This window comes from Rhinolophus sinicus, linkage group LG15 (genome assembly GCF_036562045.2).
Source record: "Rhinolophus sinicus isolate RSC01 linkage group LG15, ASM3656204v1, whole genome shotgun sequence".
NCBI lineage: Eukaryota > Metazoa > Chordata > Mammalia > Chiroptera > Rhinolophidae > Rhinolophus > Rhinolophus sinicus.
In genome coordinates, this window is record NC_133764.1 from 13,914,336 (window position 1) to 13,937,959 (window position 23,624).

The following is a 23,624-nucleotide window of genomic DNA, read 5'->3' on the forward strand; positions in this document are numbered from 1 at the left end:
ACATAAACACAGTATAATGATCAAAATCGGGAAACTAACATAAATACAGCACCCACCTTGTTCAAATTTCACCAATTGCCCTAATAATGTCTTTTATAGAAATGAAAATCCCCATTATGCATTGTATTCAGTTGTCACACCTCCTTAGTCTCCTTCCATCTGGAGCAGTTCCTCAATCTTTCATTGCTTTTTGTGACCTTAGCATTTTTAGTGAGTAAAGGCCAGTTTTTACAATGTTTCTTAATCTGGGTCTGTGTGATGTTTCCTCACGATAAGTTTCAGGTATGCCATTTTGGTCAGAATATCGAGGAAGTGATGTGTGTCTTCTTCAGTGCATTATATCGGGAGTCCCACAATGTCTGTTTGTCCCGTTTCTGGAGATGTTAACTTTGATTATTTGGTTTTGGTGGGTGTCACATGGGGCGGCCTGCGGGGTCCCTGCTCCCGCTCCCCACATAAGACCGCAGGATGTGGCTAGGTCAAAAAGGAACACCCACGGAGCCATAGGTAGGGGAATCATACCACTATAGTCTCACTGAAGGCTGGATTCACACGACGTGCGACCTGCTGTCCGCTTTTCTGCCAACCGACCGACGACTCTCCTCGACTCACCAACCAACACAGCCGCAGCAGCTATATCAGGGGCCAATTGTCTAACTGGCTACAGCTGACGGCCAACTAGCCACAACCGATGGCCATCTACTACCTGAGTCAGCACCCCCCCACGTGAGGCCCAGAGCCTGGAAACTGCTCTCTGGGGCTCTGTCCCCACAGTGGGTCTGCCAGATTTTTCCACGGTCAAGTCATTATCTTTCCCTTTGTGATGGATAAATAATGTGCGAGGAGATGCTTTGAGGCTATGTAGACATCCTATTTCTCATCAAAATTTCACCCAATCATTTTAGCATCCACTGATTGATTATTTGCTCCTGAATCACCCAATCCTAATGGTTGTCAAATGGTGATTTTCTAACGCCATCATTCCTTCTGTATTTATTTGCTGGCATTCGGTTGTAAGGAAGAGCTTTCCATTCTCCCTCATTTATTTATCTACATAAATATAGTCTCCTAGATTCCTTTTTTGTTTTTTCCTGGATTCTCACTTTGTTAAATGGGTCATAACTCCTTACTGTCATCATCTATTTTGATGCTCAAATTGTCTGAGTAGTCACCATTGGGAGTCCCTTCAAGCTGGCTCCTGTGCCCCTTTGATACATCCACATAATTTGTTGAGCACCTGGCTCTGCTTCGATCCTCATCTGAGTCCTGCAGTAACGTGGTCCACATGGCATATCCTCCCTGCCCCTGCCCCACAGCCTTGGCATCTCTGTCAGGAAGTCGTGGGCCACTTTGCCTAGGAGCTTTGACTGACGGGTCATTGTGGGCTCTGGCCCTGGTCTGAAGGCCTGCTGATCAGTCGCCACAGGAAGGGATTAGGCCGAGTAGGTTAGTGGGTACTGGGTGTGCAGTCACCACGGGCACAGCTGCTACAGAAGCTCTCAGGCTCCAGATTACATTTCCCACAAAAGAGTGCAGAATGTGGCAAGAGGCCATTCTGCTCTGAGCTGCTTAGCCCCCGTGGTTCTGGAATGGGCTGGCTCTGGGCCACCCTCTAAGGGGCACAGGCAGACAGGATGTGACTGAGAAAGTGGGTGAGGATCCGTGTAAGGTCAGGCAGGTTGTGTAGTGCACAAAGCTGGCTGTATTTACATTGTACATAGAGATTTGTATATTTATTTTAACATTTTTTTCCTAGCAGATGATAAAGTTCTTACTGTAACAAAGCAGTGTATTATGACAATTTTCTGATAGTTTTGAAGAAGGGGGTGTTTAAAAAAAAATTCACACAAAAGTGCTGCATAGGCCATCACTGTTCCTGCTGCAGACACATCCTGGGGTAGTGGGTGTGTATGTCGGGGGGACCCGAGGTCTTGGCTCCCATCCAGCTGTACCCCTTCTTCCCCATGCCCTGTAGCTGTGGTGACATTGATCGAGGATGGAAAGAATGATTCGGTGTCTGTCGAGCCCACATCGCACAGGTGGCGGGGGCCTGGGTGCCGGCCACCCGACAGCTCCTATAACAGCCTGTACTCCACGTGTCTGGAACTGTTCAAGTTCACCATCGGTATGGGCGACCTGGAGTTCACCGAGAACTATGACTTTAAGGCTGTCTTCATCATCCTGCTGCTGGCCTACGTCATTCTCACCTACATCCTCCTGCTCAACATGCTAATCGCCCTCATGGGTGAGACCGTCAACAAGATCGCGCAGGAGAGCAAGAACATCTGGAAGCTGCAGGTGGGTCGATGGGTGGGGTGTGCACAGCAGGACGGTGGTGGCTGCTCTGTCTGTTGCTTAACATAGCTGGGTGCATGGACCCCTTCAGGGTTTGAGGAGGGGGCAGAAAGCCTCCGGGGGGAGCGTGCAGCAGCATCTTCCTCTGTCAACACCTGTCTGGCTACTCCTGCAAGGTTTCCCTGCCCAGTGTCATCAGCTGGTGTTCATGGACACTGTGTTTGCTGTGGGCTAGGTGGCCCCCGAGGGAAGGAGACGAAGGGCCCATCCCCATCCATGCCCTTCGCAGAGGAACTTGGTCTATGGTGGGCACCAGAGACCAAATTCAGGGAAACAGCAAATATGGGGCAGGCCACGACAGCGGCATTTTTGAGCCACCTGGTCCACGTCTGCCTTCCCAACTAATAAGAAAAGTACCACTCTTATTAAGTAGCACCGACTCTGTGCCAGGCACTGTTCTGAGTGTCTTGCTTACATGGTTTTATGTAATCCTTACAACAATGCTGTAATATTATCACTAGCCCCATTTTTGGATGAAGGCACTGAGGCATAGAGCAGTTAGGTATCCACGTCCAAGACAACTAGTAAGTAGCCCAGCCAGGAGTCAGCCCAAACAGTCTCATGCCCGAGGCTCTGCTCTTAACCACTATGTTACCCCTTCATGAGCTCCTGAGGGAAGAGTCCAGGGCTGGTACCCTCCACATCACGCACGGCACTCACCACTCACCAGCAGTGCCTGGGCAGATCAGGGGCTGGGTGGGCTGAGCTCCTTTCATGTGTGCACCCACCAAGCTGCAGAAACAAGCCTGGTGTAGAGGGCACTGGTGGTCCTGCTTGGAGGCGCTGGGTCTGGGAGAGACTCTGGAGAGGCTGACCTTGGCGGCCATCACCGGCAGCCAGGGTGGTCCTCTGCCCCTTTGTCCTTTGTGTTGCCCACAGAGAGCCATCACCATCCTGGATACAGAGAAGAGCTTCCTTAAGTGTATGAGGAAGGCCTTCCGCTCAGGCAAGCTGTTGCAGGTGGGGTACACACCTGATGGCAAGGATGACTACAGGTGGTGTTTCAGGTAATGTAGAAGCCTGGGGAGCTCAGGGGCTCAGCTGTGGAGTTCGGAGACCCACCCAGAACCAGCTATGGGTACAGAGGCTGCCTCAGGGCTCACCTGTGTGCACAGGGACTCACCCAGAGCTAGCTATGTGTACAGGTGCCATTCTGGGGTTTAGTGTGAGCACGGGGGACCCACCTAGAGCTAGCTGTGCATACAGACACCTGCCTCAGGGCCTCTTGGGGCCAGTCATGATATGGGGACTCTCCCAAGGCCAGGGGCTACCCCAGCGCTCAGCTGTGGGCATAACAGACCCACCTTAGAGCTTAGCTGGTGGGATCCAGACATTAAATACTGGAAAAGAAGGTGTCCAGAAGGGATCACCTGGTGATCAGGCTCAGAACCCGGAATCCAGTATTTAAAGCTCCATGGTGTGGTCAGAGAACACATCTTCATGGGTGGTGTCCAAAAGGCAGGCCCCTCTCGGCCCTCCCCCTATCAGCTGTGTCTCCCCATCCTGGTCTACGGGCTCGTTGGGAGCCTGGAAGCTGGGCATGGCTCTTAGGCCATCAGCTTCCTGCCCCCGTGTCCTCGCCCTGCAGGGTAGATGAGGTGAACTGGACCACCTGGAACACCAATGTGGGCATCATCAATGAAGACCCGGGCAACTGCGAGGGCATCAAGCGCACCCTGAGCTTCTCCCTGCGGTCAGCCCGAGGTGAGGTGTAAGAGGAAGGGTGCTATGGCATGCTGGGCAGGTGAAGCCTTGGGGTCCCCCACTCCTCGCAAGCCCTCCTCACCCCACAGCCTGGGTGCTGGAATAGTCCCAAGTGTCAACCACCTGCACACACTCAGTCACGGGCACCCTTGTGTGCTCTTATGCACGCCCGCACAGCTAGCTGCTCCACGTGCCCATGCGTGCTGGCTCTGCCAGCACCCCTGGCCCAGGCACTTGTTCTCAGTGCCCAGAGGAAGCAGCTCAGCCTCCATCCAGCCACCTGGTTGGCCGGCCTCATTGTGAGCTGTCTTATGTTCTCTGTTCCATTCCTCACGCCGAGTGTCTGCACTAAGCACTGTGAGGCTTAGGGACACAAACAGGGATGCATCCAGGCAGGCAGAGAAGGGAATGGGAAGAGTAAAGGGTATGCCTTGAGCAGAAAAGCCCTGCGGAAAATCACTACCAGAAAAACAACTTTACCAGTTAATGGTAAACATTTAACAGTAGACATTAAATTAAAGGTCTAACTGAAGATATTTACTTTAAAACGAAGCTAACCTAGCTTATATGGAACACATTTTGAGTTATGATCACAACCCCACACGGATTCTTTGTTTTTCGTTTTTTAAAGACTGGTAAAATATATACGACATAAAATTTGCTGTTTTAATTATTTTTTAAAGTGTACAATTAAGTGTTATTAGTTATATCCACAATGTTGTGCAACCATCAGCACTATTTCTTTCTTTTTTCCCTTTCTTTCGCCCGCCCCAACCCACTCTTGTTCAAGCCGTTGTTTCTCAGTCTAGTTGTGTAGGATGCAGCTGCCTGGCCCATGCTGGTATTATGAGCCTTGCGCTCCCCCGGGCTGAGGCAGTCGGTTGCCAGTTGTCGGTCGGTGGCTCACAGTGGCTCTCGTTGGCTGTTGGCTACTCACACTGGCTGCCGGCAACTCACGCTGGCCACCGGCCGCTCATAGCAGCACATAGTAGCCCAGGGTAGCCCATGCCCACCTCTGGCTGCTCACGGGCAGCCCAGCTCCAGGGAGAGCTGTTGTTCACAATCTTAGCTGTAGAGGGCGCAGCTCACTGGCGCATGTGAGAATCGAACTGGCGACCTTGGCGTTAGGAGCAGGGCACTCTGACCACCTGAGCCACTGGGCTGGCCCAGCACTATCTCTTTCCAAAACCTTTTCATTACTCCAAACAGAAACTGTGTACCCATTAAATATTACTTTCCATTTACATGCCCCGCCCCCCACCTGTGGTAACCTCTTCTGTCTCTGTGAATTTGCTTAGTCTAGGTACCTCATATAAATGGAATCATACAATATTTGTCCATTTGTGTCTGGCTGAATAATACTCCATTGTATGTATACGGTACACCATATTTTATGTATCCATTCATCTGTTGATTGACATTAGGATTGTTTCTACCTTTTTGGCTATTGTGAATAATGCTATAAATATTGGTGTATAAGTTTTGTTTGAATTTCTGCTTTCAATTCTTTTGGGTAGGAGTGGAATTGCTGGGTTATATGATAATTCTGTTCACCTTTTTGAGGAACTGCCAAACTATTTTCCAAAGCAACTACATTTTACATTTCCACCAGCAATGCATGAGGGTTCTAGATCCTCACTAACATTTGTTTTTTCCTTTCTTTTTTTTTTATTGCAGCCATCCTAAAGGGTGTGAAGTAGTATCTCATTGCAATTTTGATTTGCATTTCCCTAATGACTAATGGTTTTGAACATCTTTTCATGTTCTTATTTGCCATTCATAGATATTGTTTGGAGAAATGCCTGTTCAAGCCCTTTGTCCATTTTAGAATTTGTTTTCTCTTGTTGTTGAGTTATAGAATTCTTTATCTATTCAGAATATTAATCTTTTATCAGATATATGATTTGCAAATATTTTCTCCTATTCTGTGAGTTGTCTTTTTACTTTCTTAATAGAGTCCTTTGATGTATGAAAGTTTTAAATTTTGATGAAGCCCAATTTGTCTTTTTCTTTTGTTGTCTGTTCTTTTGATGACTTATCCAAGAAATCATTGCCAAATCCAATGTCATGGGAACTTAACTCTTGTTTATATCAATCAGCCTTTGGTAAAATTGGTTTCATTATACATCGTTTCACTTAAACTCACAGAACCCATTGACAAGGAAGTTAAGTGAGGACTTAAGAGTACAGAATAGTTTTATATCAGCTTTTTTTTTAACCTGAAAATGTCAATTTTATAGTCATGTTTGAAGGATATTTTCACTGGATATAGAATTCTGGATTAACAGGTGTTTTTTTCCTTTTTAAAATTAGAGCACTTTAACTGTGTTTCTATACTGTCTTCCGGCCTCCATAGTTTCTGATGAAAAGTCACCCATTATTTGCATTGTTGTTTTCTAGTCTGTACTGTGTCTCTTTTTCTCTGGTTGCTTTCAAAATATTCTTTTTATTTTTGGTTTGTAGCAGTTTGGTTAAGATGTGCTTAAGTATAGTTTTCTTTGGTCTTATCCTGCTTAGGGTTTAGAATCTGCTTAGAATCTCTCTTGGATCTGCATATCAATATATTTCATCAAATTGGGGAACTATATATATTTTGCTTTTGTCTCCCCATCTTCTCCTTTTGGGACTCCAATTACATATATGTTAGACCGTTTGATGTTGTCCCATAGGTGTTTGAGGTTTTGTTCATTTTTCCCCCATTTTTTTTCTGTTTCTCAAAGTTGATAATTTCTATTAATCTGTTTTCAAATTCATCGACCCTCTCTAAACTGCTATTAAGCCCATGCAGTGATGATTACATTTCAAATATTATGCTATTCAGTTTTAGAACTTCTATTTGGTTCTTTTTTATAGTTTCTATTTCTCTTCTGAGATTCCTTTGCTGTTCCCTCATTAAGACCATATCTCCCTCTAGTTCTTTGAATATATTTATAATAGCTGCTTTAAATTGTCTGTTAAATCTGCTAAATCCAACATCTGGGCCACCTTGGGGTCAGTTTCTATTGACTATTTTTTTTTCTGGCTGAGTCACATTTCCCTGTTTCTTTGCATATTTAGTAACTTTTAATTGTATACTGGGCATTATGGAAAATATATTGTAGAGACACTTGATTGGATTTTTGTTCTAGTTGGTGGTTCCATTATTGATGAATCACCTTGAACTTGTGTAGGCTTAGTTTTAAGCCTTATTATGTTAGCTGTGTGGACAGTCCAAGGTATGTGCCAATCCCATCACACTTGTGGGACTCAGCCTCCAAACTTTCCACTGAGGATCTTGTCAGGGCTTGGTTTTAGGCTTTGTTGGGTAGGTTTTGAGTAGATCCTATTCTAGGGCATGTTAAGTAAGTAGGGAATTTCTGGTATTTTAGGTTTATCCTCAGACTAGAGAAAGAGTGTTAAGGAGGTCTCTCCACTCTGGCTGGGCTGGATCTCCAATATCCCTTAGTACTGCTCATTTTCTAGCATCTCTGTCCCACTTTCAACCCCATAGCCGCCACTCTCTGGTAAACCTCATGCAGTCTTACCCTGTACAATCACAGCTCAGCTTTCAGCCAAGAACTTGGGGGAAACCTACCCCAAAGACTTCTGAACCACCACCCCTTCCAGCTCCCTTCTTCCTCTTCCTGTGCCCTATTCTACAGATTCTAGCTGCTTCAGCTGCCCAGAGCTCTGATCTCTCCTTCCTTAGCTCAGAGGCACTGGCACGCTCTTCTCGGACTCCAGCTCAGTGCACCGTAGTCAGAGAACTGTCCCTAAACAAAACATCAAGACGATCATGGGACTCACCTTGTGAATTTCACTTCTTTCAGCAATTGCAGTTTTCACTGCCTGGTGCCCTAGGCCTGGAAACATAGGGCATGCATGTATTTGCTGCATGTATTTTGTCCAATTTTCTGGTGGTTTATAGCAGGATGGCTAGCCCAGCTCCATCAGAGCTGGAAGTGGAAATCTATTTTATCAAGAGGCTTACTTTTGGAAAACTAGTCAAGGGCCTCATCAGTTTTCCCAAGAGCCTTCGGCAATCCTTTAATTTCCCCACAGTCTCACTGGAAGCACTCCATGTGTCATTTCATAATATTTATTGATGATCTCTTCCCCAATTGTTAACTGGTCTACTTTGTCACAGGAACATTTGAAGATGGCTTTGCATGTGATTTGAGCAGTTTTCCAACATTACTCTTATTGATTTTATGAAATCCCACATCTTTTACAAGATATGCTGTTTCACCTTGAAGTCAATTTGCGTTATGTTTGCATGACATTATTGGCTGTTTATGACATTGTACATTCACTGTGATATTAACAAAGACCTTGACCGGGTGGCAGGGATAGACACATTCATGTTCATTGGGGTGGGGATGGGGGATGGTTAGAGGTTCCCTGATTTCATACTTATACTTACTTAACAAATATTTCCTGAGGATTTTACTTCCCTATACAACTTTGTAACCGTGGAAACTCCAGTATGAGTAGTCAGATAATTTAGGTAACAAGGACCTCTCCCCAACCACATGGTACGAGTAATTGGGAAGGGGTGAGGGAATGCAAGAAAGGCCAGGAAAGAAAAGCGGTCAGAAGCTGAGCTAGGGAGAGCACATGAGGGGGTCTTTGCATCAGGACTGTGGGAAGTGGGCACTGGGAACCCCATACTTCCTTTGAGAACCCTGGAGCTGGAGCTGGGCCAAGCAATCCCTGAGGCTGGGTATCCCCACCACTCATCCAGCCAGAAGATGTGTCTCAGTGAGCACCTGGCCTGTCTCCTGATGGCACCCTCCTGCTTCTATGCCTGGGTTCCCTGAGGGATCCTCCTTTAGCCATTGGTGCTGAGTGTCAGACTGGGGTTGGGGGCCAGGCCAGTGTCAGCCTGTGCACCTAATGTAAATACTAGGATCGGGAGAATTCAGCTGGAGTGGTCATGGTGGGCCCAACCTCTAAGATTTGGCCAGTGTGAACACCAGCAAAGGGGCCTGAATTGTGGCCTGACGGTGGAGGTGTGACCAACCAGAGGGCTAAGCTGACCAAGGCTCTGACAAATGGAAGGAGAGACACACAGCTTTCCCTCCTGTCTGCCATTTCTCTGAGGTGGCTGGGGGCTGGAGGTAGCTATGAGGGTGACAACTGGATCCTCAGGAGCTTCCTGGAATTACAGGCCACATGTGAGGTCCCCATTCAAGGCCTAGTGTCACCGTAGTTCCCTCAGCATGGTTCCCAATATGCTATGCTCTGGTGGAACCTGGACCCCAAATCCTAGTTCTTTGGCTGGTTCATCACCCTACACCTGACTTGGTGTGGAGCCATTCATGAGGCAGGCCCCAGTGTTGCTCTGTGGAGACCAGCTCTCCCTCCCACGGAGGAAATGGAGGCAAGACAGGCAAGCAATGGACCCTCATGAGGCCACAAGCAAGTCAGGGTGGGCGGAGGAAGAGAATTTAAGGAGCTGCCAGAGTGGATGAGCCTCCTTGAGCAGCTGAGGGAAGAGGAAATGGAACTGATGTAGGTGCCTCGGGAAGCACTGACATGCCTGGTCTCCTTTTATCTGGAGATTGGGAAGTCCAACAAATCAATGTCTATTATTGTTTTGCTGCATTCAAGGCAGTAATGATGTGTTACCCTTCAGTTTCAGGGAGAAACTGGAAGAACTTTGCCCTGGTGCCCCTTTTAAGAGAAGCAAGTACTCGAGAAAGGCATCCTGCCGAGCCGGAGGAAGTTCATCTAAAGCACTTTGCAGGGTCCCTCAAGCCAGAAGATGCTGAGGTCTTCAAGGATCCTGCTGCTTTTGGGAGAAAGTGAGGGGCCCCACCGGGGGCTCTCAACACTGTGGGCCTTAGGCTAGCACACTGTCCCTGGGGTCTGTGTAGGGAACACCCGTGCTCTCTCAGCAGGCTGGCTCAGTCTGCGCCTGCCCAGACTGCACTGGGCAAGCTGTGGGAAGCACTGCTGGGTGTGTGGGAAGAGATACGCATCCAACTGTTACTGTCCCCGAGTGGATCTGCCAACAGGAAAGGATCTTGCTTTCAAGGTTTTATTAAACACTACGAATGATAAATCTCTCTGACATATGTGATGCCCCTGTCTTCTTCAATTTTATATGACTGGGAGTAAATGTAAATGAAGCCCAGGAAAACACTCTTAGAACACAATGCTTCTTTTGATGTAAAATGCCACGAGCCTTCTCTGTATTGTACTTACTATTTCCGCTGTCCGGAGCAGTTTGGGGGTGATGTCATTTACGCCTTAGAGAAGTTGGGGGAAGCTGGTCCCATTCCCAGCTCTGCCAGAATCAGGTTTTTTCAGAGTGACTTCATCCTTCCATGATGCATCACAGTTCCAACAATGTTAACTCTACTGCTGTTCAAATAAAGTATAGAACCGTGTCCCAAAGCCATGTGGTAAGAATCTTTTAATGATCTTCCATTTGTAGTGAACATAGCCCTGCAGTGGCACATACATCCACCTCCATCCATCCTGTCATCCATGAAATAAATAAGCATAGATATGTAATATATATATACATATATATACATAAATACATAGGTATATATACATACATATATATATAAATGTAAATGTATAAATATATATATATATATATATATATATATATATATATATATATTATATCAAGTGTGAACTTGGTGCCAGTCATTGGGCGTCGCTAATTGGCTCTGTGCGGTTGTGTGAGCGTGTGTGTATGCGTGCACATGTGTATGTATGTGTCCTGTGCGTGTGCCTGTGGACTACCCCGTATGGCTAGGAGCCTCTGGTCACTCTTTAGTTGTTACGCATGGGTGAGGGCACTCCTTGACCATCAGGGGTCTCCAGCCTCCGAGCCCCTGCTCCTGCTGCTGTCCCTGTGGAGACTGTCCTCCCTCCTTCCAAGTCCAACCCAAACACTCCGTCTTCCCTGAACCCATTCCCTTCACCTCTCCCCCCCAGTAGAGGGCTTCCTCCCTCCTTGGTGGTCTGAACACTTTTTGTCCTTACAACCTGCCTGGTGGGGATAGGGTCGCACAGTTCGTGGGCCTGGAACTGCTGTTTCCATGTGTTTGTGGTGTGAGTGGGGGGCAGTGGCTCTGATTCTACCCGATGACCTGGCCCCACTCCCAAGAACAGCAGAGGGGTCTCCTCTTACTCCTTGCTGGGCACAGTATGTACTTTTGGGTGGGAGATGGGGCCTTTTTAAGCAGCTGCAGCCTGGTCTTTGAGAAAGTGTGCTAACACAAGGCAAAATGGTGACACTTGGTGACACCCTTGCCCCAGGATTCTCAGGTAATCAGAAGCAAGCTAAGAGGGGTGAGGGGCTCAGTCAGGAGGGGCAATTAACTGAGTAATAGGGAGGATTATGCTTGATCCAAGACTAGGCTTTATTAATTAAATTATTTTTTGATGTCTGATCTTATTAATTTGTTGCTCGTAGAAAATCTCCTTTTTGACTGGACTCAGACTTACAGGTAGAAGCTCTCAGAGAGGACAGCCCACATCTCTTGGTGTTCTGTTCCCGGCATTTTTCTTTGGAGACCTCATTCTCTTAGTCAAAAGTTTAGCATATTCTGCGGCCTCTTCCTTCTTTTTCTTAGTATGCTGTTTCTTTAGAGCAATATAATCACGTTTGGGTTGGAGGACACGCAGAGTAACAAGATACTGAATCTTGGGTGCTTTCGTCCTCGGTTTCTGACCTTCTTTGTTTAGGGCTTTCTCACAACATATTTGCGGACATCGTCTTTAGAGCGATTGAAAAGTTTGTGGGTTTTGCTCGCTCTTTTGGGCCCAAGGTGAGGAGGCACAGGAGTGTCAGCGAGACCAGGGATGTCTTTCTCCCGTTTTTGTACAATGACCAAGTTGCAAACACTCAGATTGGCATCCACAATGCAACCCCAAACAGATCTGCACTTTCATTCTCGAGGCCTCCTTGGTGTGTCACAGGAGTGCCCCCTACTCAGGAGCAGGCGGACACGGCCGTGGATCAACATACCCTGCTTCACAGGGAAACCTTGTTTGTCATTCCCATCACTGATCTGAACCACATAACCCTTCTGTTCTTCACCCAGAGCGTCAGCAGCAACTTCTGTGGCCACGTCCTTCTCATAAAAGGTATGAAGTTTGCGTTCATCGTCCACGTCAATGAGTTTCTGGCGGCCAGTGGCTGGGAAAGAGATGTTCAGTTTCTTCCTGAAGCAGCCGACCACCTCTGAGGCACCATGAAAAAGAGACACAATTGAGTTTTAATGTGGAGTTTTGGGCAGTGGGGAGATTTTGAATTGTGTGCGTAGGAACTATGGGACCCCCTTGACTTAAATAGCAAAAGCAGCCCCTTACATCTCCCACAAAGGACTGTTGGCCCTGAAGCCAGGTTTTCTGTCCCTTCCTGGTCACAGGGTCTGCTGTCCCATGGTCAGAAGCCTGCCCCTGCCTCCTACTTCTCTCCAGGCCTGGCAGGCTGTGGTGAGAAGGGATCAAGGGGCAAGCCCCATGGCAGCTGGGGAAGTCCTTGCTGCATCAGTCACCAGTGACTTCCCTGTCAGCAGAGACTTCTTGCTCCATCCCAGTCCCATCTTGCCTGCGGGAACAGGTGTGCAATTCCTGAGTGACGTAGAGACAGGCAGGGCCACCCCAGCCTTGCTCCGCCCCCTTCACAGTTGTGGCTTGAGCTGGAGGGAGGGCACACAGTCTTCCCTGAGGCCCTGGCCTTGGAGGCAGGTGGCCAGGGCTGTTGCTGAGAGAATGAATTGTTATGACAAAAACAATAATAACTAACAGCTGTCACCATGGATCGAATTCTTTCTGCCCTCTTGGCCTCGTTCTAGCCCTTTCTATGTGTTCTCCCATTTAATCCCCACAGTAACTTTGGTGACTTGGCAAGGTGGGTTTATAAAGCACATCTCAGACGAAGAAACTGAGGCTGAGGAGAATGACTTGCTCAGGGTCATACAGCCAGAAATGGGTGAGGCTGTCTGACACCAAGGTCCGTGTGCATAATTTCTGGTGGGAGTATTGAATGGGGACTTCTGTCTCTGAAGGGACATGATCCCCTTAGAAGGAGATGGATACCAAGTCTTGGGGTCACCTAGGCCCGTCCTCGGCTGTGGCCTTGCCTCCCAGGGGTCAGAGCAGAACACTTGGCTGTTCATTAGCCCTCCCTCCCCCCCACCCCCCACCCCAACAGGATCTCTTTGATTCCTCACAGCAGCCTTGGGAAGTAGGCATTATGATTCCCATTCCCCAGTTGGGGAAACTGAGGCCCATGATAGGAAGCATCTAATACCAGAGAGGGAAGAGTTAGGACCAGAACTTCGGCCTTGGCATCTGCTGCCTCTCCAGGTTCTCCAGGTTCAGGGCGAGTCCACCTGTGGGCGTGGGGGTGACTCAGGCAGGGCACGTGGGCGGGCGGGCACTGTGGCTGTGGCTGGTGGGTGTGGCCTGCCTGGCGCTGAGGGCAGGTGGCCCATCCAGTTCTGCCTCTGAAGCCTCATTCCAGCCATCCCTTTGCCTGCGATGAGAGCCTCCTGCCGCCTCAGCCACAGTCCCTCTGGGGGGCCTTGGGCCCAGGACATGCGGTGATCTCAGAGCAAGGGCAGATACCACCACTCAGATCTCACCAGGTGAGTCTCCATACAGGTAGCCAGTGCCTTTCAAGGCTCCAGGTGAGCCCAGCGAGAGGACCTAAGAGATCTTCTAGGCCATGTCTGCCCCTTGTTGATAGGACTTGGGAGGGAGTGTGGGCCTCTAGCAGGGGGAAAAAAGCTATACATGAGCTCTTGGCCACAAAGAATATATGAGAGCACAGGTTCTGATGGACCCAGGAACCTTTCCCTGAGGTTTGGGATCTGGGGTTGGGGGGAACTCTTACAGCTACCTGGGCCCAGAGGAGAGGCTTCTGTCTTCCCCAGCAGGCCCCAGAGATGTGGCTCTCTGGGGAAGGAGTGTGATAAGACTTCAGGATGGGGTGAGGTGGCTCCAGAACTTGAGAGGAACAGAGCCCAGGCATCCCACAGGTGCTGGACCAGCAGGCGTGGGGCCTCCCTGTGGCTGTGGGCTTGGTCCATCTCCCAGGAAAGGCCATTCCAGTCAGTGTTTAGGGCTTGGGAGACACAACCTCCCACTTCCCAGGTGAGGAAGCCTGATTCAGAGAGAGAGAGAGAGAGAGATGCTGGGGCAGCAAGGGAGAACACAGGTGAGAACATGGGGCATACAGCGTGACTCAGGGAGCTAATTACAGCTGCCACAACCCCAGTCCCGAGTTTTCCTGACCCTCTCCTGCCCCAGCTGCCCAGGACTGCTTCATACTCACAGGCCAGGGCAGAGAGGATGGAGCAGTCAGCTGTCATGGTGAGGGATACAGGGTCCTTGGGGACAATTCAGCCTGTTTCTCAGAAGGGGAAACAGAGGCCCAGAGAGGGGTGACAGCCATCCCTTTCTTCCCTTTCCTTCACTCTTGGCCTTCACTTCTGTGCATCTGGCTGCTTATGATTCTCTCTTAATGGGCTGCTCCACCGGTCTGGCCTTGAGGCCTGTCCTCAGAGCTCCCTGCCTCACCGTGCCGGTACTCCAGGGGCAAAGGCCTCCCCCGAATGGCTCCCCTTCTCCCAAGGCTGCTCACTGTGTGTGTGTGTGTGTGTGTGTGTGTGTGTGTGTGTGTGTGTGGTGGGGGCTGTCCCATTTCTAAACCTCACTCCAGTCTGATGACCACCTGCTCCAGATACTTCCTCCAGGAAGCTTTCTGATTTGGGGCAGGATCACAAGTAGCCCCAGCTCCACCCCACACAACTGGGCTCTTCTTACAGAAATACCCCCCACCCTCACCTCCATGACTGAGGACTGCTCAAGCTCAGAATGACCCCCGTTGACTGCAGAGTCGCCTCCTGCCCACATAACCCCTTCCCCTGACCATCTCATCCTGTATGGCCAGCCCACCCTTCCCCATCCTGATGACCCCCATAGAAGTCTCCTCCTGGTCCCCTAGCCTCCGGTGTCCCCCGTCCCGCACGCAGCCTGCTCTCTCTAAGGTGGCCGTCTCCTATGTGACCCGAAGCCCTCCCAGGTCCCACATTGCTCTGGGGGTCTGCCATGGTGACTGACTGGTGTTCCACGTCCTCACAACTTGGCCCAACCTGCTCCTGAGCTTCTCACTGCCATGGTGCCCCACGAACAACCCAGGCTCTCCAGCCACACCAGCTCCTTGCCACTTGTTCAACTTTCTTGACCTCTGGTCTTTGTTCAGGCTGTTCCCTCTGCCTGGATTGTCCTTCCTCCACACAGTCTCCTTGGAAGATGCATCAGACCCTCTTTCCAACATCTCCGTCCCAGCAGGGGATCCAGCCATACTGAGCATCAATAAAGCAGGTCTGGACCGAGAGGCTGCCTCCTCTGCCTCTGGGGGAGGGGGCTCACCTGCTCCCTCCCGGTGGACAGACACGAGGCAGGGTACACTCAGCTTTGTGTGGGTAAGAGAGAGAGATGATCAGTGTGTTAGCTGCAGAGACCACCAGGGTGCTGAGAAATCCAAAAACCAGAGGGCTGAAGCTGTACTATTAGGAGCAGTGTCTAATGCAAAGGAGGTAGCACTAGACCTCCTGTTCTGTCGAGGAGAGTTCTGAGCGCACAATCTGAGAGGAACACTGAGAAAGCAGAGCTTATTCTCAGGTGTTCACCCAGAGATTGGTGGGGCTGGAGATGATGTTTTGAGATAGGCTAAGGGCATGGTGGTCTTTACCTGGAAGTTCCGCTGGGCTCTCCTAAGACCCACAGGAGCAGGGGTGCTGGAGCAGGGAGACGGGGAAGCTGCAGAGACAGTCTCCCTATTCCTGAGAAGGGTTGTGGCCTGGAAAGATACAGTGAGCTCCCCATCCTAGGGGGTGTGAACAGGGGCCACGTGGTGCGACAAGGGGGTCTGAATCCCCTGAACCACCTCCATGCCCCCTCAACCTGAATACCTGTGCTGTGATTATGTTCTAGCCATGAATGACCGTCCCAAGGAGATGGTGCCCCTCATGGGCAGAAAAGCCACCGTCCCCAGTGGGAACGCTGCCATTCTGCAGGAGAAGAGGCCAGCGGAGATTACCCCCACTAAGAAGAGGTAGGACGAGCAGGCTCAGGCCTGGGAGCCGTACGGTGAGGGGCACGGGAGGAGTCCTGCTGTCCACCCTCAGGGAGCCCCTGCCTGGGGTGGACCTGAGAGTCTCCGTCTCATCTGTGGTGGCCTGGTCCTGCCCAACGGCCTATAACTGGGGATGGGTGGGGAAACCACACTGCCAACTCAAAGCTGGGGAGGTCAGTATAACTGCATCAGCGAGGCTCCCTGGAGGGGTCAGGAAACACAGAGGCAGGAACATTCAGGGAGGCTCCTGGGGGAGGCAAGGGATTGCTGGAGTCATCCTTGAGATAAGGAGCAAAAGGCGGGTGGAAATTCCAGGTGGCCTGGACCCCCTACTGGGTACATTTTTCACACACCTCCACCATGTGCCCAGCCAGGTCATTCACCCTCTCTAACCCCCCCTGTGTAATGGGGACACCAGCGATGGCACCAACTCGTAGGATGGTGGTTGATGGGACCGTGCCATCAAAGTGCTCAGCATGGGGCCTGGCCCCGCAGTCAGTGCCCAGCCCATGCTGACGTCGGTAGTGTTTCTGTTGTCTTGAACGTCACCTTCATTGTCATCGTCACTCCATAGGATCCCTGGGGACTGGACAGCGTTGGGATGCTTATGACCATTTCCCAGTTGGGGACATGGAGGAGGTGGGAGCAGGGAAAGTACTTCTCCAGGGAAAGTCACACCTGGCCCCTGAGCTGCCTCCACTGCAGTCCCTCCACTCCCTCAGCTTCTTCTGTGCCCCTCAAGCTGGAATGCCCTTCCTCCATGCCAGCTGTGTTTCCCTTGGCCCTAGAGTGGTCCCCCTGGTCTAGGTTAGCCACTTGCCCTGCTTCTTTTGCCCCATCCCAGACCCACTCTTGGGCCAGAGGTGAGCTTGTTGCTTTCCCTCCTGTTGGTCTGAGTAATGATCACTGAGGTCTTCTGTGCACCAGGCCTGCGGCTGGGTCCAGGCTGGGGAGACTGAGACACAGAGACAAAGAATTCCCACCCCTACTCATAGTCTGGTTGGTGAGAGGGGCACCATAGAGAATGTGAAAAGTGCCCTGATGAGGGTGCACTTGGCAGAGGGCAGGGTCTGAGGAGAGGCAGGTCATTCCGATCCAGGGGCATCTCGGGGCACTTCCTGGAGGAGGTGGCATTATAGTGGATGATGGCAGGTGGAGAGGAAGAGAAAGGGCATCTAAGCAGAGGCTGATAAGATAATGGGGCCATCTCTGACATGGGCACATCAGAGAAGGAGCAAGGAGAAACAAGTCAAGTTCAGGTGTGAAATGTTGGCTGAGAGGTACCTGTGGAACATCCAGGTAGAAGCTCCATCCTGGAGCATAGGACAGAAAACTCATTGGACACGGAGATCAGACAGGTCTCAGTGGGACCATGGGGCAACCTGGGTCTGGGTGGGCTTGTCTGGGTATGAGCAGAGATATGCTTGAGAGAAGCCACTGAACACTGCCCTCCTGACTCTGTTTCCCTCTCCCTCCCGCTCATGTTACCAGGGGAAGTTTGGACGTCAGGGAAAGACTGAGGACAGCGTTTCAGGAAAATCCCAGGTCCTTCCTGCGGTCACGCTGTCTTTTTTGAGCCCATCCCTGTTCATGAATTAGCCCCAGTCTTCACTGTGCCTATGACCTTGACCAGTCAAGGGTCTGGTGTAAGGTGTGACTTTTGTCTCAGGAAGTGGTGGCTCCTTCTCCTTCCCAAGGGCTCTTTGGGGGCCTTCATGTGCCTTCTTCTCCCAATAGCCAGAAGGTTTGGGAATCTCCCTCAGAACTGAGTATAGGACTCAGGTCTAGAAAGGAAAAGAAAAGTGAAGAAAAAATTATGTGTAAATAAGGAAGGCAATTCTGACCACTAAGGAAATAGAATTGAAAACACCAAGAAATCTTGGGGAGAGATGTTTCCTGAACTATCATGCCACTCCCCATGAGTAGGTGTCACTGTGACCATCTTATTGGGCCCTGGGCAAGGTGATGCCCTGGGACAGAGACGCCCCCCCCTCCCCATGAAAGCCGTGGAAGAGTCCTTGGGCATTTCTTGGGACAAAGCAGGTGAGATAGGCTCCTCCCCAGCCCTGGAGCTGCTCAGGGATAGTTCTTTACCTTCAAAGAGACAGAAATGCAGGAGAAACGTGCACACCTGTCTGTTTACCTGAGTTAACAACACCAAGATGGTGTCCTTTGGTCTGGGCCAAAGGTAAGGATGAACAAACAGCATATGCTGCAGGTCAGGAGCCAGGATGTCACAAGACCTTGCTTGCCACCTGCTGTTGATGGCAGGTGAGAGGTGACATCTGCAGTGGCAAGTAGGGCAGGCATGGGACAGGCCCTCATGGTCCAGCAGCTCCCTGCACCAGGAGTTAGGTCCTGGCCCACAGTCGGGTCTTCTCTGGCCTGGCTCTCACCACGCTCCTTCGCAGCTCCCAAAGACTTCCTTCCTCAGCCGCAGCCCTCACCTTCCTGCCAGGGAGGCTTCTCTCGTGTTGCTCTCTGCTCCCAGGCTTTTCCCAAACTGCAGGTCCGTTTCAAGACCCAGATCAAATCCCACCCTGACAGAGCACAGAGGCTTGCCTGATCCCTCTCCTCGGCTGGAAGGACCGTCTCCTTCCTTGAGCCCCGATAGCCTCTCTGAAGAGGTAGCGTCGTGATTAGGATGATGTCTTAGCTCTGGTTGAAATCTCTGAGGACAGGGTTGCTGGAAAGGTCATCGCTTCCCTTCTTGTCCCCACGTTTCCTACACAGAGCATACGAGTATAGCATAGGAGTAGTCGTAGTTTTTGAGTAAGTGGGTGAGTCAGCGAGAGAGCAGGCAAGACATAGAGAGCAGGAGTGGGTGAGTTGATGAGTCAGCAGCCCTGTGGCTCAGCAGTGCCTCAGCACGAGTGAGGACACTTCACGATGAGATAAGGACATGCTTCTTCTCCTCCCTCGGGCCCTCAGTCTCCAGTCTCCAGGCCCAGAGTGGACAGATGCTCTCATCGACAGATGCTCTCATCATTTGGTTTCCTGGATCATTCTTCTTCTTTTTTTTAATTTTAGTGGGGAATATTGGGGGACAGTGTGTTTCTCCAGGGCCCATCAGCTCCAAGTAGTTGTCTTCAATCAAGTTGTGGAGAGCACTGCTCAGCTCCAAGTCCAGTTGCTGTTTTCAATCTTTAGTTGCAGGGGGCACAGCCCACCATCGCATGCGGGTACTGAACTGGCAACCTTGTTGTTAAGAGCTCGTGCTCTAACCAACTGAGCCATCCGGCTGCCCCTCCGGAAGATGAGCAGCAGCTCGTTGTCTTTAGTCTAGTTGTGGAGGGCGCAGCTCACTGGCCCATGTGGGAATTGAACCGGCAACCCTGTTGTTCAGAGCTCACGCTCTAACCAACTGAGCCATCCGGCCACCCTTCCAGGACCATTCTTGAGACTCCCGTGGGCTCTGGCAGGAGGCCCTGAGAAGGAGGGGATGTGGCAGAGAGGCAGAGGACCCCTCCTCAGCTTCTTATGCAAGACTGGGAGAAGTGAGGGCTTTGGGCGACTGAGAGCCCAGTGGGAGTCACGTGAGGGATGCAACCTCCCAACAACATTTACAGTATAAGGTTGTATTGGTCTGTTCACCTATTGGTCTCGTCCACCTGTCTTTCCATCTATTCCCCTATTTACTCACCCAACTACTAATTCCTCAGCCACTCTTCCTTTCCTTCCCTTCCTTTCCCTATTCCTTCCTTCCTTCTTTCTTTCCTTCCTTCCTTCTATCCATCCATCCATCCATCCATCCATCCATCCATCCATCCTTCCTTCCATCCATCCTTTCATCCTTCCATTCGTTGTCTATCTATCTATTCATCTATCCACTCATCTGTCCACCTACACCACCAGCCATTATTCTTTTCACTCATTTATCTTCCACTCATCACCTATCCATCCCTCTGCTCAGCCATTTCGTTAGGTCTTCTGAATGTCAGGACCAGTGTTGTGTTCTGGTGAATCAAGGACAATGCAATTGTAGTTTTTGCTGTTGAGGAACTTACAAATATAGCTGAAGTAGAGTGTCTTCTAGAACTTACAAGTATAGCTGAAGTAGAGTGTCTTCTAGAACTTACAAGTATAGCTGAAGTAGAGTGTTATCTAGAGTAAGAAAAGCAATGGCCTCACTGTGCTATGCCCTGGTCTAATCCTTGGGGCCAGTTCTGACCAACCCACTAGAACAGTAGCTCTGTGAGAGGATAGAGTTTGCCCACTTGTTCACCACTCCATCTCCAGCCCCTAGAACAGTGTCTGGCACATTATAGGTGCTCAATAAATATTTGTTGAGTAAATGTACTACTAAGGAGCCCAGACAGGACAGCTTTGGGAGACTATTGCAGGGGAGGGGTGATCAGACTGGATGACCCTGGATGCCCCTTCCAGCTGGCCAGTCCGTAAGTGGATGACCCCAGTCCTGCCCTGCTCCAGAGCCCAGGCCTTAGGGATCATCTGGCCCAGCCATTCTCCATCCAGGTGAGGACATTTGACCCAGAGATGGCAAGTGCCCACCTGGAGCCACACAGGAGGCAGAGGCAGAGCCCGACTAGAACTCAGGCCTCAGGCTCCCAGACAGGAGTTTATTCCTTTGTCTTCTTTTGGGAGAAGGATTTGATTTTAGGTCAGGTAAGAAAATTCCTCTTGATGGCCAGGAGGCAGGAGGGTGGAGGCCGATGTGTCAGCCAGCACTGCCTCCCACCCCACTTAGACCCATTTCTGGATTAGCGGAGCCTTTCTGGCTTGTCTGTGCCTGGAAGAGAGGAGAGGGATTCCCCAAGCAAGGCCTGCAGCTTCCTACTGTCCGCCTGCCCTCAGGAGGTGGCTATGTTGTGTGGCTTCTCTCTGTGGAGCTGGTTTGCTGGAAGCAGATCCAGAGGGCTGAGGGGAGAGCAGAGCAGCTCAGATTGCGGTGTGAGCTGTGAGCCTGGACATCAGGAGTCAGGTTCTCTGACTAACTTGTCTTCTCCCCAGAGGGGTGACTGTGGATGAGCTGCTTCTTCATACGGGGCCTTAGTTTCCCCATATGTAGAATGGGATCACCATCCCTCTCCTGCTGCCTTCCTTTCTGAACTTGATATGGATGGGACTGAACTTGGGAGCCCTTCTGTGGTCTTGTGAGGAAGGGAGGGACTCGTTGATCCTTCTGGGCCTGGGAAGGCAGCTGGCAGCAGAGGTGCTTAGGAGAGAGAGGCCTGCTGGTCAGGAGGCCAGTGCCCGGGTCAGTTCGCAGAGCCAGTTCACAGAGCCAGCAGTTGTGCTGCAGCAGCTGTGGGGTGGGGATGTTGCTGCAACCAAGGTCATCCTCAGCCTGATCCTCACCATCCTAGTTGTCACGAGAAGGTGTGTCTCTGAATGTGTGATTGTGGGTTCTGAGAGCATGTGTGTCCGCATTTGTGGGTGTCTGAGGCTGGCTGGGGCTGTGTCTGCCTGGGGAGTCACATCTTGGGTGTGTGCCTTGCCTCTCATGGGACAGTGAATGTCTCTTCTTCCCTGAGGCTTAGCCAGGTCACAGGCCCTGGGCCCATGTCTCTCTTCTCCCCGTCCCTGGGGAAAGCGGACCCTTCACTCGCCCCTCCATTTCTCACCTCCACTATCCAAAGGATTTTCCTGAGGTTCCCTTCCTGACAGGGATTTCCAGCAGGAGTGATGATGGAAGGGGGTTGAAGGTGGGGGTGGGAAGTGCACCTGAGCCACCAGTGTAACTCCAGCCCTTCTCCTCTCCCTCAAGAGCCAAGAAAGGCCCTTGCAGATCTCAGGGTCTAGGGACCTCTCCGGAAGTTCTGTGCTTCAGACCTGAGGGAGGAGGGGCCATTGGGGGGGCAGATGATGGAGGAATTAGTTCCCCGGTGACTCCTTTGCACCTGGAGGCAGACAGGAAAACCCCCACAGCTGGTAGGCCACTCCAAGAGAGACCACTGAGTTCACCTACCCAATATTTCTAGTGATGAGTCACCCAGACCCAGTTTTGACGCCAGACTCAATCACCTACTTGCTGTGTGACCTCAGGCAAGTTACTTGACCTCAGAGCACCTGTGAAATGCGGGTGATAAGGATGGCACCCACCCCACAAGGCTGCTGTGAAGGTTGAGCAAGGGCACGTGGGCATGGAGTACAGCATGGAGCTGGTAGGCGGGCATCCTGGGCAGCAGGGCGGCTGGACACACAGGTGGATAGGCCTTGCCCCAGCTCTAACGGCCTTGCTTGGGTGTCCCCCCAGCGCCTACTTCTTCTTGGAGATAGAAGGGTTCGAGCCCAACCCCACTGTCGCCAAGACCTCTCCCCCTATCTTCTCCAAGCCCATGGACTCCAATATCCGGCAGTGGTGAGTACAACCTGCCCCCCAGTCCCCTGCCCCCTGTCCTGGCCTGCCCTCAGCTCCAGTGGGTGAGCAGTGACTGGCCCTGGGCCACATGGCCAGGCCTGGCTGTGGCATGCTACCATTGTCCATTTTGAAGCTTGTCCCTCTTTCTTCCCTTCCCCATTCCTGCTAGCCTCTCTGGCAACTGTGATGATATGGACTCCCCACAATCTCCTCAGGATGACATGGCAGAGACTCCATCCAACCCGAACAGTCCCAGGTGAGCTTGGCCCTTCCTCTCCTCCCACAGTGCCCAGCAGGCAGGTGCCAGAAGGACAGGCACAGGGGCCCTGCAGGAAACAGAAAGAAGCCACCATTCCTCGGGGCTGGGACACATGTCTGGACCCATGGCTGTGGTGTGTAGGAAACTTCGGGGGGACAAGAGTATTATCTTTCTCAAACTGTAAAAGTCATATCCATTCATTACAGTAGGCAGCGGAATGAGAACTTAATGCAATACCATATTCGTAAATGAGCAATACCTGCATATAAGCCATCAAACGTCAATGTGCATTTTGCAAGAACACACACACACAAAGGATACACATCAGTGCATTACCATGGTTGCCTGTTTGGAGTGAGGGCAGGGAAAGGTAGATGAGAAAAATTCAAGCAACACAAAGTACGAAAATGGAATTTCCCTTCTCCTAATTCCATACTTTGGAGGTAATCATTATTAACAGGTATAGATCCTTCCTGGTCGTTACTATGTGTATCCAAATATAGATTTTGATGGAATGTGATTGCATTTGGGTTAGAAGGGGAGGCTGCTCCAGGGGCCTGGGGCACTAATGGAGGGGATTTTAGGCATGTGACAGGCACACAGAGATGTTGGAGGGCTGGTGCAGTGCCCTATAGGCACACTGGCTCTGGCAGGGGAAGTGAGGAGAGCATGGGGTGGTGGTGCACGTGTGGTGAGTGGGACAAATTTCCTGGCCTCAGTGCAAACCTGGCCAAAGAAGAGCAGAGGCGAAAAAAGAAGCGGCTGAAGAAACGCATCTTTGCGGCGGTGTCGGAGGGCTGCGTGCAGGAGCTGCTAGATCTGCTAGTGGAGCTGCAGGAGCTTTGCAAGCGGCGCCGAGGCCTGGACGTGCCTGGTCAGTGGCTGGCCCT

The 23,624-nt window shown here is 50.8% G+C and overlaps 2 protein-coding genes across 7 annotated transcripts in view; both read left to right on the forward strand.

Annotated features, from left to right (window-relative positions):
* TRPV1 (transient receptor potential cation channel subfamily V member 1) overlaps positions 1-10,440 on the forward strand; it is a 36,408-nt gene extending 25,968 nt beyond the window's left edge. For all 5 annotated transcript variants that reach the window (XM_074320845.1, XM_019743833.2, XM_074320848.1 and 2 more), the window contains 4 exons: positions 1,976-2,298; positions 3,235-3,362; positions 3,944-4,059; positions 9,677-10,440. In XM_074320845.1, the coding sequence (XP_074176946.1) occupies positions 1,976-2,298; positions 3,235-3,362; positions 3,944-4,059; positions 9,677-9,849 (740 nt within the window). In that variant the 3' untranslated portion in view covers positions 9,850-10,440. The remainder of the gene's footprint in view (positions 1-1,975; positions 2,299-3,234; positions 3,363-3,943; positions 4,060-9,676) is intronic.
* Positions 10,441-16,013: 5,573 nt separating this feature from the next.
* TRPV3 (transient receptor potential cation channel subfamily V member 3) overlaps positions 16,014-23,624 on the forward strand; it is a 28,508-nt gene continuing 20,897 nt past the window's right edge. For both annotated transcript variants that reach the window (XM_074319560.1, XM_074319561.1), the window contains exons 1-4: positions 16,014-16,132; positions 22,371-22,475; positions 22,645-22,731; positions 23,454-23,608. In XM_074319560.1, the coding sequence (XP_074175661.1) occupies positions 16,014-16,132; positions 22,371-22,475; positions 22,645-22,731; positions 23,454-23,608 (466 nt within the window). The remainder of the gene's footprint in view (positions 16,133-22,370; positions 22,476-22,644; positions 22,732-23,453; positions 23,609-23,624) is intronic.